The sequence below is a fragment of the Parasteatoda tepidariorum genome, chromosome 5 (assembly GCF_982258835.1).
Source record: "Parasteatoda tepidariorum strain Cologne lab strain chromosome 5, Ptep-v5.0, whole genome shotgun sequence".
Taxonomy (NCBI): Eukaryota; Metazoa; Arthropoda; class Arachnida; order Araneae; family Theridiidae; genus Parasteatoda; species Parasteatoda tepidariorum.
Genome location: NC_141759.1, coordinates 5566689 through 5586148, shown reverse-complemented (window position 1 = coordinate 5586148; position 19460 = coordinate 5566689). Strand labels below are relative to the sequence as shown.

Below are 19460 nucleotides of genomic sequence, written 5' to 3'. Positions count from 1 at the left end.
ACTGTGGATTCTTTTTATCCAAATTTTCCTATTCAGTGGATTCTTTATCTATAATTTTCCAACAAAATGGATTCTTTATCCAAAATCCACCAACACAGTGGATTATTTATCCAAAATTTTCCTACACAGTGGATTCCTTATCCAAAATTTTCCTACATAGTGGATTCTTTATCTAAAATTTTCCTATATAGTGGATTCTTTATCCAAAATCCACCAACACAGTGGATTCTTTATCGAAAATTTTCCTACACAGTGGATTCTTTATCCAAAATTTTCCTACACAGTGGATTCTTTATCCAAAATTTTCCTACACAGTGGATTCTTTATCCAAATTCCATTACATTCTTCATTCAAATTTTCTCGAGACCCCGTAAGAGCAATAGTCTGATCTAAAACATTGACATTTGCCTTTTTATGTTAGCCAACAAATTTATTTTCTTGAAAATGCTCCCCTAAAAAATTATTCGAAGAATACAATAAAACTTACCTGGTAGCGGCAAACCAGTTGCTGCTTTTGTCATTTCAAAATTGCTATTAGAATCTCTTATTTAGAAAAAAAAATATCATTTATCGATCAAAATTTTCCTTCATAGTTAATGAACAGCGTCATTAAAATATTTTTAGGGAGATAGACAGATTCAGATAAATAAAAATAATAATTAAGTACGAATCTGTCTAGGCTTTCAACAACAATAAAACGATGTAAAACACTTTCACGTAAGAAGAGGAAAAAACGAAAGAAAGGAGAAAAAGATACGCAGCCACTTTAATGCGCAGTTCACACAAACAAAAGCATTTGTAGCAGACTTATTTGAAACGCAGCCGATTAGTAGTCTCACGCATAACTGAATGTCAGTTGTCAAAAATCGGCCTCAGGGTCCTTGAGGAAAATGTTTCACCTCGAACTCTCGGTTTTTTGCTGCTGCTGCTTCCCAACCGGTTTTTCTCTCTGTCGGCTTGGAATCTTTTTACGAATATCGTTTTAAGTCATTCATTGAAGCATTTCATTCACATCATAAATTGCACAATTTACATGAAGCTTACGAGGGGAAAAACGAAACATTATACACGGCATTGTTGCCGCAGATGCTCTCGTAAATCTAGAGATGAAGGGTAAGAATTACTGATGTCAAATATTGTCCGAACAAGCGGCTCCCGAAAAGTGTTCTGAGGAACACTTCGGTTCCATGATTAGGGTTCTTTTTTCTTTTCTTTTTTTTAACCAGTAATTATTTTTGAAACTATGTTTGTATCCAACCATTTACAATAGTGATTTTTCTTGTTGCATTTATAAAAGTGTTATCTTACTTAATTCGAGTGAAACGATCTCAAATCTGAAATTAGTTTTGTTCCAAAGCTACAGATTTTTCTCCAAAACAATATTTTTAGTTTAGTTTTTTGGTCTGAATATTAAAATTTATAAAGAAAGAATAGGATAATATGCAATGTGAATTCACTTGCTTCTTTGAAAATTACACATTAGGCAAAAAATATGTGACCATACATGTATCATACCATAGCATATAGTGTCCTCGCATCATAAACTAAATTGTTTTATCATCTTTTTACTACCACTCCCTACGTCGATAAGAAGTGGAAACAAAATTTCCAATTTAGGCATATCTTACTAAATTGCATAAAAACGGCTGTTTGTAAATTGAAATCTATTGCAGATTTGAAAACGGTGACTGGAAACTATGAGTTATTCAAAAATCTCATGTAACAGAGGGAAAAAATTTTATCAAATGTAATCACTATCTTAGTTATTTATTTCGGTTATTTTTATGAAATTCTGTAAAATACCTATGAAAATATAAATTTAAAAGATAGGGATTAAAACTGTAGAATAAAGATTAAAAAATGTATTCGTAAAATAGTGCATAGTATACTATGCGTTAGCGAAATATAAATAGTATAACAACTGACAATGCATAAAACTTAAAAAAAGCTACATTATCAATCAATTACTTAATAAAATGTAACGCGTTCTCTTAGTTAAACTTCAGAAGAATAAAATTGATTTAATTAAATCTTAAAAAATGTCAAAAAAAATTTTTTCTACGATCCTTACTGTGACTTTTTGGGTGTCTTGCGATAGCGTTAGTCCAAGTATTATTGAGATGTTGTTTCCAATCCTTCACAATATAGCAGCAGCTATATAAAATTTATGACGCTAAGCGCTCAGGCAAAGCCTCACACCGAAATTGGTTGCAAAAGATTGTCCTCTAAGGAAAAATCCAGACAATCGAGGATGTATTCGGGGAAAGCTTTTTTCAAATTGCACTTGTATTGCACATTGAGTTAAAAGTTTAAAGTAAATTTCTGTCTTCAGAATGTTCGATTTAAAAAAAAATGTCGCGCATTTTGCACAGATGCTCTGATGTAACCTTATCAAAATAAGTTATATTGCTGAGCAAATAGATATGGTTCGACTTAAACAAAAATATAGCACTATTTAGCACAAACCCACGATTCCCTATTTAAATTATCAAACTTACCTTTTCCCCCAGCACCAATCGGTGTAATCTATTGAAATAATATCAGATACCAAAAATAATAAACATCTGTATTAGCTTTTTAAGTTTAGAGAATATTTCTAGATTTTTTAAAGTTTTTATGCTTTTCTGGCATCTTATATAGTTTAAATTGAGAACGTTATATTGAGCTATGCACGAACATTACGTACGAAAAATATACTTTAATATCCAATGCAAAAATATATGAAATAAAATAAAAGCAGGCCTCTAAATTGTAAGATTTTAATAATTAAGAAAACAAGACGATGCGGCTATCTGTAACGAAATTCAGAGAAAAATAAAATATTTGAAATTATGTATGACGCAAAAACGAAAAATGAGAACCAGTATTCTATTTTGAAAGCCGGAATGAACTATTCTAAACCATACCAAAAATTACTTTTTCTACTCCGAATCTACAACTGATCATTCGAAGTTGTTAACCCAGTTTGATGCAGAAACTGTTAGAAAAAAAGATAATATAATTAGGGCACCTTAAAATGAAAGATATTGATCTAATGGAAGCAAAACTGCAAGTTTGTTTACTTATTAATTGTCGATATCATGCTAATTGCGTGTTCGGGAAAAATATTCGATTTTGTGGTTCCTAATAGAACACTAAATTTTGCAGATTATTAGCCCTTCTGAATTTTTTTTTATTAAGTTTTATCACGAATGAATTAGAAATGGCTTTTATATTTAAGTTTTTATTATGTGTACACTGATAATCTAAACGATTCTAAAAAGAGTTTAATGAATCAAGATTTACCATTGATAAAACTATTATCGCAAAGTAGAGCAAGTTTACTCTCTACATGAAATTTCATTATCTTCAATTATTTTTTCTAAAATTATTAACTCAGTGAAATTGCGAATTAGATGCCAATAATAAGAATTCGAGCTTCCATTGTTATGCATACTCGACTTGAAAATTAAAATGATAATATGAAGTAATGAAATATAAAAAGATGAAATTCGAAAAAAAAAAAAATGAAAAGGCAATATCAATCACTTTCAAATGAAGGACAAATGCAAGCGAGCATTTTTATTTCATTATTTATTGCAACCTATTTTTAAAATTAGTATTACAACTAAGTTTAGTTATATTCCCAGGACTGTTTTCTTAACCATTTTTTTAACTATTCTAACGTTTTTGAAACTATTAAAATCGAATGAATGTCTCCATTTATAAATTATATAAATAATTCCATTCATTTTTCTTCGAAAACAAGCTCAAATTATTTCATTCGTTTCTATTTTTACACTCAAGGTAGAATAAAAGGAAAATAAACAAACGCTAATAGATTTTATTAATTGAAATTAATGATACTCCTTCAACTCCTGTGCAGGAAAAAATTACAGGATGTTTAGTTCATAAAACCTACATCACTGTGATCATTATCACAGAGCCGGAAGAAATTACGGTCACGGAAAAGTAGGGCAAAATTTAAATCAATGAAAAAAGGAATAACAAAAATTGACATTTAATACTTTATCTTAATATTTCGTAATATAATCAAAAATCAATTTACTTGCAGTACACCTCAAGCTTTTTTTTTAATTCTTTATGAAGTGCGCAGCCAGTTTACCTTACTTATAGATCAATTAAGATAGATCAATTAAGTTACTAGAACAGACATAAAAATGTACTTTCTCTGAATAAACATAACTTTTTATAGATGGATTTAGACTTCTGACAACCAAAAATTAAGGGGTAGTAGCAATCTGGGAAATAGGGTTCTCATAGTTTGATCAGGAAAACGATCCTAAGTTTAGATCACTTAATATCAATTTTTCTTTTCGCATATTTCGCCATATTTCAAGAATTTCTTAATCTATTTTAAAAATTTCTGAGCGAAGATTTACAATTAGTATATCCAATATAATAATAGTCGAAAAAGTTTGAATAGTAAGGCATACAATATTTTGCATCGCTTTAAAGAATGCAATTTTACATGGCAAAATTCAAAGTTTGAGTGAAATCGGTCGAGTAGTTCCTGAGAAACCCAACTGTAAGCATATGACTTTATTTTCAAAATTTTTTTTTTTTATTTTTTTTAAACTGTTTTTTTAAGTTAGAACTTTTTTTATTAAATTTTACTTCGCAATGAAAATTATTCTCTGTGCTGCATGAAACATTTTAATGATCTAGAGCGGTTTTGTTATTGCTGTCGATGCATTTTTGTGGCTAGTAAATAAAATATTGTGATGGTTCATTAATTAACAAATATATATTTTGGATATAAAAATTATTATGCTTTTGGATTTCACTATCTTTTCTAAATTTTACAGACAAAAGAACTTTTCGCCTAAATATAATCCAAATAAATTCGAAAGAAAAAAATAGTTTAATTTTTTGGCATTGAACGGAAGCATAGGATTGTTAATCCCAAAGCAATCTTAAGTCATCAACATTTTGTTCTTATTACTTCTAAGAAAACTAAATTTTTTGAAACGAAACTTACATTTCTTTAAATTGAAATGAAACTGCAAATTATTTAAAAAGAAAAAAGGATTTTGAAATTAAATCTTTAAATGTAGTTTAGCGAATGTTATGCAGATAGCGAATTTTTACACATTTACATACAGTAGTTTTGTTAATCCTTAGAAGCAGAATTTTTATTGAACACATTTTTTTAGATACTTTTACATTATTTTGTATGAATTTAGGTAAAAATAAATGAAAAATATTATATTTAGCATTTTAATAATTTATAGTTTTGAAATACAGCTTGTAACACCGAAGTCTTTTTTCACGATAAAATCTTGCAAAGACGGCTCATTTCCAAATAATTCTTCAAATTCGCAATGATTTGCAGTTATTCATCATTACATATCTTTAAGAGAAATAGTTATTCATCATCAAAATGTCTTTAATTTACAAAATTAATTAAAATTTTTAAATAAAAACCGAAACTGAATTTAATTTTTTTTTAAATCTTATATAGTAGCACAAATTCTGATGATCTGATTTTTTGTAACTCTTGGACTGTTTTTACAATTAAAAAATACCAAGATATATTTTGGGCGGAATAGAAGTCAGGTTCTCGGGAAGGTTCAGGCCCGCAAAGGTTGTCATTCCAATAGAAAAAGAAAATATAATTTTACTTGTAATAAGTTCACCAGAAAAATAATGTATAAAAGGCACACCGATGTCCCAGCTGTATCAAAGGGATAATGGAATTTAAACAGTTTGTTGCCTGTGAACAGTTTTATTGAAATAGCCTCTTTGAAAAGATCTAATATATATAACTTTCTTACGTGGTTCCCAAATTTTGGCTGTATTTCTTTTCCACCGGTGGCAGCGTTTACTTTATCTACGTTACTATTTCTCTTACACGGCGAATCGACCAATGATTGCCGCTAAAAATGTCACATGCCAAATCTAGCTGAGGTGGCTCAACATAGAGCGCTTTTAAAAACGGAAACTGAAATAACCAGAGAGCATCAGCTGTGGCAATCTCATACTATTAAGCTAGACAGAAGTGAGTAGTCTTTGTCGATAGATTTCTATTTTTGTATTTTGTCGAAAGCGCTTTTTTTCACGAATTTATTACGAATTATTACGAATTTATTTGACGATTTTTGATTTATATTACGAATTATACTATAGCACATTTATAATAGGTTTAACGAATTACATGTCATCTATTAAAATATTAATTTATTTTAATGACTTAGTATTTACTAAAAAGATGTAATTTTTAAAAAAAAAAAAAAGTTTTTATATGGATTTGAATGATTGTTTTGAATTCTTAGAATTTTGTGCATTTGCAATGTACCTAAGATAGTAGCGAACGAAGCAAACCATCTAAGATTGCGTAGCAATTTTCGGGGGTTGGCGAGCGTTAGCGAGCAGCCCACTACTATCTGTAAAAATGCTTAATGGCTAACCGCTATATGTTCAACGATGAGATATATTTTTTGATGAAATTGTTCAGTAATTTGGTTGTAAATAGTCTTATTGCAATGAAATATTCAATACTTTTTATTACCTCTCTATAGGCTCACATGGATTTTCCAGACCAGCCAACTTTCTACGCTATTTAGAAAAAATTCTTCTAGTGGTAGTTATGTTTGTGCTTTAATGTATTATTCTTTCTTTTATAAATTTTATTTAAAGTTATTTTTTACTCCACTTATTGTAAATAGTTTGAATACGTATATACGAGGGTTGCTATTTATATTTCTGGCCTAATAATGAAAAAACAAATATATAGGATCGAAATTGGTTTTATTGTTTTTCAAAATATTCTCCATGATGATCAATACACTTTTGCTTGCGTTTGAACCAATTTTCAAAGCACTTTTTCCAGTCCGATTGAGGTAACTCCAAAACATGCGTTTTGAATGCATCAACCGCTTCTTCGGGGGTCAAAAATAGTAGTCCACGTAATTTATTTTTGATGTGTGGGAATAAGAAGAAGTCATTGAGTGCCAAATCAGGGCTGCACGGCGGATGACCCATCAGTTCGATCTTTCGCTCCGTCAGAAATGCCTTTGTTTGAGTCGATGTGTGACAGCTCGCATTGTCATGATGAAGAATGATTCGCCTGTTCTTCTGCTTTTTTTCGAATTTCTCCGATGACTTCTGGCAAACAAATGGTCGTGTACCATTCAGAATTGACCGTCCTGCGTTGCTCTAACGCCACTGTTGCCACATGACCGTTAATGCCGAAGAAACAGGCAATCATTTGTTCCGATGTGCTTCTTCCTCGAACAACTTTTGTTGGTTTTGCCTCGTCTTGGAAGACCCATACAGTTGATTGCTGTTTTGTTTCCGGCTCATATGCATAGATCCATGATTCGTCACCTGTGTAGATGTTATACACAGCCTTTGATGTACCTTGAACGTATTTTTCCAACATTTCCTTGCACCAATCGACACGAGCCTTTTTTTTTGAGCGTGTGTCAGATTATGCGGGATCCAACGCGAACAAATTTTTTTTTACTCTCAAATGTTCATGCAATATTTTATTGATGCTAGTCATACTAATGTCCAAAGACGCCTCTATCTCACGGTATGTCACATGACGATCTTGCTTTATCAGTTCACGCACAGCATCGATCTTTTCTGGCACAACAACGGATTTTGGACGACCTGCAAGGGATTTCGTCCTGGATCGAACATCGACCACGATTAAATTCGTTATACCAATTTTTTACAGTGCTGTAGGATGGTACTTTATCGCTGAATAAAGAATTAAGTTCATCGAAGCACTCGTCTTGACAATCCACGTCGAAAGTTATGAAAAATAATGGCACGAAAATGTTTACGATTCAATTCCATTTTTTGAAAGAGAAGAACTTTTCAATTTACTGTCAACAACACAAATGAAGCTATAATGGTAAATCGTCTGCTGAATTTATGTTTAAAAATATCAAACTTTCGATTAAAATCGTCTGCGGTCGCCTAGCAACACTTACTGTTGCCAAGGCCAGAAATATAAATAGCAACCCTCGTAATATCTTTGAATTTATATTTTTTAATCTTTTCAAAAAATCACGCGATTTTTTTTTTCATGATAAAATTTTTTTTTAAATGGAATTTAACAGAATATTAAATTTTAACAATTGGTTACTGGATATTCAATACTGTTTTAATAGCTATTTAACAAAGCAAACTTGACTAATGAAATAAATGAACTTTTATCGAAACTTCACATCTCGGATATAAATAATTTGTGAGAATATTCTTGAATTTATTTTTACAACCGTTTCTAAACTGGAAACTAAATTTAAATTACATTTTGTTGCTGCGCGTTTCATTTCTATTTTTTTCCAAGATTGACAAATACAATTTTTACTAAAAATTAATAGGTCAGTGATTATATACAATTATATCCAATAAGAGTATTGAATACTGCTATAGTAAACGTTTTTTAAATCTAACATGACTTTCTAAATAATGAAAATGCATTTTTAAAGAAATTTAATAGTATCTCGGCTATAAATATTTTATTTCGCAATAGTATCTTAGTAATTATTTTTGCAATCGCTTAAATTGTCGCGATTTTTTTCAACATTTGAAAATACGTTTTAAAATGATGTGAAACATTTATTTGTATATGTGATAAAGAATTATTTCGTAATGGAATATTTGAAATTAACTGCGAAGATACAATCATTTTTTAATAATCATTTCTTATCTAATCATTCTCTTAATCATTTCTTAATAATCCCACGAAATCGAATATAATCATTATAACTTATTATCAGTTTAATCAAGACTTATTATGACGTCGCCACAACAAATGCCGAATAACCTTAAAAAGTCTGAAAAGAATTATTGGCTTTGAAATTTCCTCACGAGTTGCGGCATAAACTGAACTTTGAATTTTAACTTTTGATACATCATACGAGTTTTATATCAAAAGATAAACGCGGATATATCTTATGTAATGCGCCATTAAATATGTTACTTCAAAAAGATTACATTTTAATTTGAGTTAAATTTTAAAAACAATCCGGTACATCAACAAGGCTATGCATTTGAAAAATAATGATTTATTTCTTCTAACGACAAATGTTAATCTATTTAAAATTATTCAAACAATACGTCGTTTAAAGAATTGTCATTTTAATCTTTATTGTTAAATAAAGTAGTAAGTAATCTTTTTTAATGCAATTTAAACGTCGTTAAATTGTCGACCAAACTTTGCTGTCAACGACTCAACTCCAACATTCAACTTCGTAGATTTATAATTAGGAACTCAAGTCAGAAGACCAAGGGAATCCTGGAAGAGGTATTGGCAGAACTTTGTCTTCGTGGAGGCCATTTTTGATGGCACTAACCCACATTTGCGTCACATGGAGAGTAAAACCACGAAACACTCCCACGGTTAGGCTGGCGGCAAAGAGGCTTTAAACCAAGATCCGTTTACCACAGAGGATATCTTATGACAGTATTGTCGGGGCGAGCTTGACGCGAAATTCGTATTGAGGATTCATCTCTCGGATTCGAACCCGGGTGAAATTATTGGAATGTGAGCAGTATTTCCTGACCCACTACAGGTCTAAACAGATATTATTTCTTTCCTCAAGAAACATATTTTTTCAAGAAAATTAAAATTTTTGTATCTACCAAGATTTTTTTGCAATTTTAGTTTATATACAAAAACTACTTCACTGTAACTAGAAATAAGTTAAATAGTTATAAAAAATAAAAAGAAATGGTTTTACTTAAAGTGCTTCCTATTTTCAGTCTTTATTTCAACCCTGAACATAAATCATAGTGACGATAAATTTGTTTTTCGAATTCACGTTATTAGTTATCACTCCGAAAGTCTTTTCTTTTTGAAAAATTCTTAATCCAATGATTTCAGATGTATATACAGAAATTTTTATTTATATTACATTATAATGGCCAAGAATTTCTAAACTATGTAAAATAAATGTTAAAAATGAAATTTTAAAGCTACCTAACACACTCTTCTCATTTTGAAAAATGAAAAGGACATGGGCCCAAAATATGATAGTGGTGTCTGATTACTTACGAGAAAGTAAAAAGAAGGATCAAACTTAAATCTGAGGCAATTCTTATAATAATTATGCGGATTATGTATGCCTAGCTGTAACTAGAATAGTTATTAAGAATCATCAGTAATCTTTTTTAAATGATACTTAGATTTCATAACGATTATAAATAAAACTATAAATTATTTAAATTGTTGACAAATATTTTTTTTTTAAAAAAAGCGGTATTAATAAAATTTAAATGACTTATTATTCATTTACATTTTTTTAACGTACGTCTCTAAAATTAGAATAAAAATTGTTTTCCAAAGATCGATAATTTCAATTTGTTGTTGTTACTTTACGTCGCACTAGAGCTGCACAATGGGCTATTTCAATTTGATACTGAATTTTTTTTGGATTGCCCAGCTTTAATCAACGAAAACGTTTTCAGACAAATTTTTACATTATTTTCTAGTTGATTTATTTCATTTAATAAAGAAAATTTCATTAGACTTCAAAATTTAACTTTGAACTTCAAGAAATTAATTTTAAATTATAATTAATTAATCATAATTTTTAATTATAATTTGAAATTAATGATTTAAAATTTTTTTGGAAGACAAAAAAGACATTTTTTAATATCACTTCAGAAAGCATCGGAAAAGCTTTCTTAATGACGCTACTGAAAACGACGCAGTTGCAATGTTTAAATGTCATCAGACAAAGAGTTCCAAATAAAATATCAGTTCTATTCAGTCTAATTATCACTGAAGAAAATTAATTGAACGGTAGAAATGGATATAAATCGCGATCAAGAAACGGTTGAAAAGTGCATTGCCATTAGACCAATACCTCCTAGAAAACAGGCCTCCGCACGGGTTACCATAAACAAGAAATTTGATCCTTTAGTAGTCCTAACGTATTGGTATCTCTCGTATTCACCACCACAGCGCAGCTTAGCAGCCCCATCTTTCTTATTTTTCACCCACTGAGCAGTTTATGTTCGTTAGGTCTGACTATTAAATTAATCTGTGCTCAGGCCTTCTTTCTTCTAGGAGGTGTTGATTAGACGCGCAGCTCTAGTTATGGTTTGAGTTCTCTAGATAGCCGGAAAATGACCAAAATTACGAACACAACTATAATCTCATAAGACACTGATTGAAAAAAAATTTTAAAATTATAAAGAGTAATGTGATCATTTGAAGCATTTCAAGTTTAAAAAATTAATTCTTACCTTTAAATGATACTAATTTATTCCGATGAAAGACATTAGTCCAGGGCTCAAGGTCAAAAGGACACAAGGTATCGCGTGACAGTCTAGACTTTTCCCTGTTTATTTGCTACGCAAAAAGAATATGCTTGCTTTTTCATCTAGAGCAATTTCAAATTTGGAATTCCGCTATACTAAGCATAGCAATTTTCTTGACTCGTGATCGAATTAAACTCATTAAATTATTTTTAGTAACGTAGCGATAATTTAAATATTTTTATTTCTCGATTATTCGAAATTTAAACGTTTTAAAAAATCGCTCTAGCGATAAATCATTGAAAAGAACATTTTATTTAATAATGCATCCAAGTATTAACAAGAGTTAATTGCTGGAAATAAATGCAAATGATAATTTGCATCGTTGAAATTCAATGAAAACTACTTAATCAATTCGAAGCAAATTACGCAAATATTAAATATACTGTCGATTTACCAATTTTAAAAATATTTTATTGAATGTACTCAGAAAAAACTTCCAAAAATGAGTCCATTGTATGCAAGTCAACAAATTTTTATAAAACGCTTAAACTAACTCCGATAAATAAATCAAAATAATATTCATAAATTAAGACATTCGGGAACTAGAACTGCAAAATAAATTAAAATTGTTAAAAATTATGAACAAATCGATATCAAATATGTAAGCAATGGCAATTTATAAATAATTAATTTGCATTTTTTGATCAAAAATATGACATCGATTTTTAATTTTTATTACCTAATTTAAAATACAAATACTACGACAAAGTCATCGAAATCAAAGATAAGAAATTTAAGTTGAAAAACTAAAGAAATTTAAGTTGAAAAACTAACTCAATTTCAATGAAATATGAAAAGTTTTGTAATAAATTGAATGATATAAATTAAAATTGTTTTATATTCTAACTCATGAGAGAATGTTACACAATTTCAATTTATTACAAACACAAAATTAAAAAGGACTATAACACTTGACTTGATTGTTTGATAAAACTCGAATGTTTAATTTGTTTGTGGATTTTTTTTCCTGCCAGATGGAGTTTACTTTAGAAATTATTAGAGATATTTTCATGTGCTTAAAAGCAATTCAAATTTAAGTCAAACTAATAAGTTAATTAAAAAAATATATAATTAAAACTTAAGAGGAACGCACAAGCAGAAACATTGTATTGACTGCATGGGAATTGTTCTTTGTCACAAATGCTTTTCAGAACGGATTGAAAATTTCACTAATTATTACGCACATAAGTATAATTCTGGAAATTTTCAATAAATTGTTATAAAACAATCTTATGAAAAACTAACGGTGGTCCAAATGATTAAGTGGCTATCTAAGAAAATATTTATTAATGGTTATTTAGTTATTCAAATTTCTTATTAGACACAAGTTTTATTACACTCTTCTACTAATATATTATATAAAAAAATCATAATTTCTTGAGAAAAAACTCAATATATTTTTATAACAATATACGTGATCTAAAATTAAATAATACCAACGGAAATTACGAAACTAAATTAAATCATATTAAAAATTATAAACACTCACTTTTCACAAATTGCAATACCGAAAGAAAACCACAGTTCTTACAATAGGTATTTTTAAATTAAACTGCCAGTAATTTTGAAATTGCATAAACTTATATCAATAGCTGTATGGATTCCATTTATATAAATCTTTTTTCTGCGAAAAATAAACTATTTAATAAGTACACTAAATTTGCTTTTAAAATAAGATTATGTAACTAGAAGTAAATTGTAAGAAAGAATATTTTTATTATAAAAGACTACTTTCAAAATTAAATTCATCTAAAAGTACTTGAAATGTTTAAATCATAACAAACGTTACGCGAATTTAATTTATTTTAATCAGATTATAATAAGATGATTACTCATCACGATATGAGTGTTATACAAAATTATTTAGTTTATAATGAACTATAATTTTCTATAAAAGCACAGCAAATGTTACACGAATTGAACTTATACAAATCGTATTATAGTAAACATAATGAGAAATACTACAATGTTAGTGTTTTTAAAATATAAGTACACACGTTCTTCTAGATATAAGGTTAAATCAAACCATAACAAAGGTTGAACGGCGCATATAATTTATATAAACCATTTTATGGTGAGTAAAAACTGCCTATTACAACAAGTTTGGCTTTTAAAAATTAAATTCCACTAGAAGCATTTATAAAGTTAAAATCATAACAAAGATTATAAGAATTGAACTTAGACATTTCGTGTGTAGTAAAAGAAGTTTTATCGTTCTCGTCACAATATCCTTGTTTTTGAGATTTAATTATAGTACTTTTAATTAAAAAATTCGATAAAATCATACCAAAGAATAAATTCATGCAAATAGAATAATGGTTATAAAATTTGTTTGCAAACCTGTATACTCGTTTTGAAAATCAATATAAACTACAAATAATTATAAAACTAAAATCATAACAATTGTTGCTCGAATACAAATAGTATTATAGAACGAGGAAAAAAAAAACTACCTGAGCTAGTCATAGTGCAGGATTATAGTACCTAAACTCTTCAATTTTTAAACTGATCTTCCACGAGTTTTCGTATTCAAAGGTTCCAATTAAAAGGTTTAAGGTTCCAATTCCAGAATATTTTGTAGAATAGTTTGTAACTATTAAGTCATACCGCAGAAACGTGGTCCCCACGTCATCAAAAACTCCGCCCTCTCCCCAGCAAACGTGATGTTCTTGGATTATAAGATTGAATTGACCTTTACCCTCATTGACTTAACGAAATAATCCTTTTCAGTGTAAACAAACCCCACGTTCCAAGATCACATTTCCCGATTTTAGATTCAAGGTCTCCGCAGAAGATAAGACTACTCTAATAATAGTAGGAAAGAATTATCATCATCTTATCATAGTTGATAAGAATACTATTAACATTTTTTATAGGTTCAGTAGAATTTATCTTCTAAATTAACCCTTGAAACCTCTCTGGAGATAATGTTTGAATGGGGAGGAGTAATGAAGTATTGAACTTGACTTACATTTTAGTATTGCTTTTATTTATTTATTTCTTTTTTTTTTTTTTTTTTGTCAATTATCATTTCCAAAAATAAGTTAAAAAAATATCTAGTGAGTTTGAAGTTATCTACAAAAAACAAGAAAAATAAGAGGAAAAAGTAAAGTGATAAAAATTTTCACACGGTGTCTAATATTTTATGGAATTACATGATTTTTAACTAAAAAATAGTATTTTTTAATTTTTATATTCATTAAAATAGAGATTTTTGGTAAATAATTGCTATTTATCAAAACTTAAATAAATTAAACATGAATTTGCATAATGAAATAAAAGTGCTAGTGCAAGACATTACAAACAAATCTAGGATTTGTTGATGCCCTGTCACTTAATTAATTTATAAAGATAATTAGTATTTGTCTTTTGCTTTTATGTATCTCAATAAGTAAAAATCTGATTATTATATCAATTTCGACCCAGGTTTGAATCCCAGCGATGGCTGTTCGAATGGAATGTTTCTAAAGTTTCGCACCAGCCATAGTGACATAAAATATCCCTAGTGGTAGACGGACAGTGGTCAAGAACATTTCGGCCGTTGGACTGACCGAGGAAAACTTCGGTGGATTTTTATTAAATGTGACGCAAATTCGGATAAGTTCCATCAGAAAGTCCTCCACGAAGGTTAGTTTCTCCAATTGCATGATCCAAGAGTTCCCTTGTCTTTTTGGTTGAATTCAAAGTTACAAGGCCGAACAATGATAGCACAAAATCAAATATAAGTCTGCACTTCATCGTCGGTAAAAACAAAATATAGATTAAAATATTAAAGGAAGTGGTGCTAATGATCTTTTCTGGCTGTGCAGGAATTTTTTATTCTTTAGATAAATCATTATTGCTTTGCGAGTGTGACATACTGCCTAAGTATCGGGGAAACATAAGATATTTTGTTAACAGAATTTATTAAGAATTGAAATCTATTTTTATATCATTACTTTTGATTTATTACTCACTTAATTTTAACTTAGTTCGATTATTGCAAACTTTCTCCGACCGGATATTATAGCGTAATCTAACAACTGCATTCAAGGGAGAATCTGCAAAGATATAGAAAAAAGAAAAACTTAATTGAAATATCTAAAATTGTATTTTAAAACACAACTACAAAGCAGTGATACTTAAATCAAGCAAATTGTCATGTAGCAAGAATCAGAGGAAAATTGTTATATGGAGAAAACGGGTAGTCATTAATCGGAAATATGGAGTAACGTTAGGCATGAAGTCAAGTATCACTGCCTGAAAGTCAGTGTGCGGATGGGTGACCATCTGTATCAGTCTGCGTAGGGACCGAGGGCTTGCGGTATCGGTCCTCCTTAAACTGTTCTACTGTAAAGTGCTCGATTTCGCGTGCAGGTCGTCGGACTGCAGAAGCGGGGGTGCCACCCCCCCTGCAGAGGATGAAAATTGTGATGGCATTTCTTCGGATCATCCTCAGGGATGTTTCCCAGACCGTCGCCAATAGCCCATTGTGCAGCTCTTGTGAAACGTATAAATGAACTACAACTATAAGAATAAAAAAAAGCGTATGCAAAGGCTACATAATAGTCCAGGTAACAGTAAACTGTGGAAAAAAGTAAGCGTCATTCATTTTATTAAGAACTTAAAAGAGAAAGTACCTATATGTGGCAGAGTAATTCGATGTTCAGGGTGTTAATCGGAGTATAAGCTTGCCAAAATAGAATAATTGTGACAAAAACTTTATTGAAATTGAATTTCTATAAAAAAAAGGATGTTTTTTTCATTTTATTACCGTCGTCAGACAGCCGACCCTAATCTGAGTTTGCGACTACCAATGTTCAACTCCGTAGTCTTGTTTGTTATCTTAAAGCCAACACAGAAGACACGGGATCTCCTGGAACAAGCATTTAAAAAAACTAGACTTGGTGGTGGACTCTTCGTTGAAACTAACCCTCAATCTACGTTAAATAAGGAGGGAAACCACGAAAACCTCAAATGGTTCACCCAACAGCAAGGGGATTCTAATCCATGATACATCTAAGGTTGCAGGTTCGAATACGGCCGAAATCCTTGTGGTATATTTGTGATCTCCTTCTGACTTTTGCTAGCAGTTCGTTAAATTAACAAATCTTGTAAATAATACTTTATAATGACACAAGCCAGCATATATATGCTTAAAAATAAAGTAAATAAATATTTTATGCATGCACGTAAAAATGTACAAAAACTCGTAATGTTGAATAACAAACAGCACAAGTTAGAGAATGGCAGATCAAAGAAAAACCCAGAGTCACGGATAGTTTCGAAGTCGCTACCTTTTCTCTCCAGCACGTTTGGTGGGAGAACAATTTCATTTGTGGAAATAATAATGTTTATATTACTTCCACTGTCTTTCCTTACGACAACGCAAGTTGGCAGCAATGTATAATAAACCAAGAAAATAACAATATTTAAGACTTTTCGTCGTATTTAAAACCAAAAAGTCTGTGAACTGATAATAAGGCGTGGTTCCCATTAAAAAACCGAATTCAAGCATCACTGGCAGTGGACAGTGAGCAGATGGGTGATCACTTTGATCAGCGTGCGAAGTGACCAAATGAGTGCTGTTTTGGTCTTAATTAAACTTTTCTGTCGTAAAGTCTTCGGAGCCTTTATTATAATATATTATATTATATTATATTATATTATATTATATTATATTATATTATATTATATTATATTATATTATATTATATTATATTATATTATATTATATTATATTATATTATATTATATTATATTATATTATATTATATTATATTATATTATATTATATTATATTAATAATGCAATATAATATAATGTAATATCTTACTAAATATAAAAATTTACGATGGTGTTGCAGTTTTTCATTGTTGTGAATACATTTTTAGTATCTGGAAAATCACATGGTAGGATATAGTTTTCCAATATTAATTTTTATATTGGTTTGGTTTCCACCAGCATAAAATTTATATAGGTAGGTAGGTACTTTATTTTACATTATACAAGAGCTGCACAATGGGCTATTGGCGACGGTCTGGGAAACATCTCTGAGAATGATCCGAAGATATGTCATCAATTTAGATCCTCTGCGGGGGGGGGGGGAGGTAGCTCACCTATTTTGGTAGCCTGATGACCTGCACGCAAAGTGGAATACTTTACGGTAGAACAGTTTAACGATCACTGATACCGCTTACTCTCGGTCCCTATGCAGGATGATCGAAGTGGTCACCCACCTGCTTACTGACCGCAGTCAGCAATGCTTGACTTTGGTGTTTAACTGGGAACCGTGTCTTGACGAACAGTTCATTACAGGACTTAATGCCAAGGAACAGCAATTATTGCTAGGGAAACATCGGAGTCTGTGAGCGTCAGCGAACAGAGGGTTTAGCCCCCTTGTATAATATAATATAATATAATATAATATAATATAATATAATATAATATAATATAATATAATATAATATAATATAATATAATATAATATAATATAATATAATATATTATATATATTAGTATAATATAATGCAATATATAATATAATATATATTATATTATATATATCAGTATAATATAACATAATATAAAATTATATTATTATAAAACATAGTAAAATATAAAAAAAACTTTTTTAAGTTTTAAAATTTTAAATAAAGTTTTGTAAGAACTAAGGCACGAGTTCAAAATGTTAAGAGCTGTTCATGCTTTGTCTGCTAATTAGACACAATGGCCGCATTGAATTGAGTACAAATTGAGTTGTGGTAATTATACTCTTCACGTCCAGCGTGTGACATTGATGTGTGAATTTAGATAAGCTAGTGAATTACGAGAATAAAGGAGAAGGAAGTACAAATATCCCAGGTCAATGTAGGTTAAGCAATTATTTTACATCACCCAAAATATAGTCAATGAAAAACTGGTTTTTACAAGGAAAGTAATATGTTTCGCTCTATAAGATGCTAATTAAAAAAGGAGTTTAGCTACCGAAAATCAAATTAATTTAAAATATTACGGAAACATTATGCGTTAGATTTATTGCAACGCTTTGAGCTGCTATCAATAACAATGAGGAACATTTTATTACATCGATTTTGAGAGTTAATAAATCTAATTGCTCCAAAGAACTTTTTTTGTTGTTTTTTTTGTTGCGCGTGATTTTTTCCAACAGATCATAGATATTTTCGTGCCGCTGATTTCAAACCAGCAGTAGGTTTATCTCTCCAAACTAAAGTTTTCTTGCGCTAGTAGCGTAATCATTACCAAGATTTTCAAAATTCACTCCAGTAAATATCAAATGTCCCCACTTTTCTGCTGCGTAGAATGAAAGTGAAGAAGGAAAATTTTTCCTGTTAGAGAATCTCTGATTTCTGTTTAAAGAATATTTTATTTTATTTTATAATTGTCGTTGAACTGCTGATCCAACTTTACTGCTAAAGATCAACTCCGCAGCCTTGTAATTTTGAGTCCAATCCGGAAGACAAGGGAACTCCTGGATCAAATTTGCCTTCGTGGAAGATTTTTTGATGGAACTAACCCGAATTTGTGTTACATGGAGAGGAAGACCACAAGAACCTCCCACGGTTAGCTTGACGGCAGGGGACTCTAATCCATGATTCGTCTACCAATGAGGATATTTTACATCAGCATTGTGATTATTGCAGACCGCATGCGGAATTCGTATAGACCAGCCATCACTGGTATTCGAACCTGGGCTACCACACTGGACGGCAAGCAATCAATTCCCTGAGTCATCCTTAAAAATATTAAATTGGAAAGGAAACGCTGTGAGTTTTCTTACGTCCGCTTAGAAATTTTCTGCCTTTCTTCATTTCAATTCATTTGCAGAGCAGCCAACTTTCTACGCTTTGTAAAATTTTATTCTAGTGGTAGCTATCTTTATGTTTTAATGTATTATTCTTTATTCATGTAAACTTAATTTCCACATCACTACATAATGATTTAAAAGTTACTATACTGCTATAGATGATTTAAAAGATCATATGCGACGCCCCTTTGTTAACGCACTTTCAAAGGTAAAGCTTTTGAAATGTTATCAAAATTGCCATAAATTCTGAAAGCTTTAGTGTTTGAATGTCTACCACTCCATAAATTATTTTGCGAAAAGGGTATTTGTTAGCAGGTCTGTATTTATATTTATTTAATTTCATTAAAAATTCAATATAAACTACCACTAA

General features: G+C 30.1%; 1 protein-coding gene across 7 annotated transcripts in view; it reads right to left on the bottom strand.

The window, feature by feature from the left end:
- Acsl (Acyl-CoA synthetase long-chain) overlaps nucleotides 1-19460 on the bottom strand; it is a 73126-nt gene that overhangs the window by 42601 nt on the left and 11065 nt on the right. For 2 of the 7 annotated variants that reach the window (XM_016047777.4, XM_071184901.2), the window contains exon 2: nucleotides 15240-15323. The exons of 2 other annotated variants lie outside the window; for them this stretch is intronic. In XM_016047777.4, the coding sequence (XP_015903263.2) occupies nucleotides 15240-15323 (84 nt within the window). Of the gene's footprint in view, nucleotides 1-487; nucleotides 955-13623; nucleotides 14127-15239; nucleotides 15324-19460 lie in introns of those variants that run through there. 3 more of the 7 variants (XM_016047779.4, XM_043054306.3, XM_071184900.2) reach the window with 3 other exon arrangements.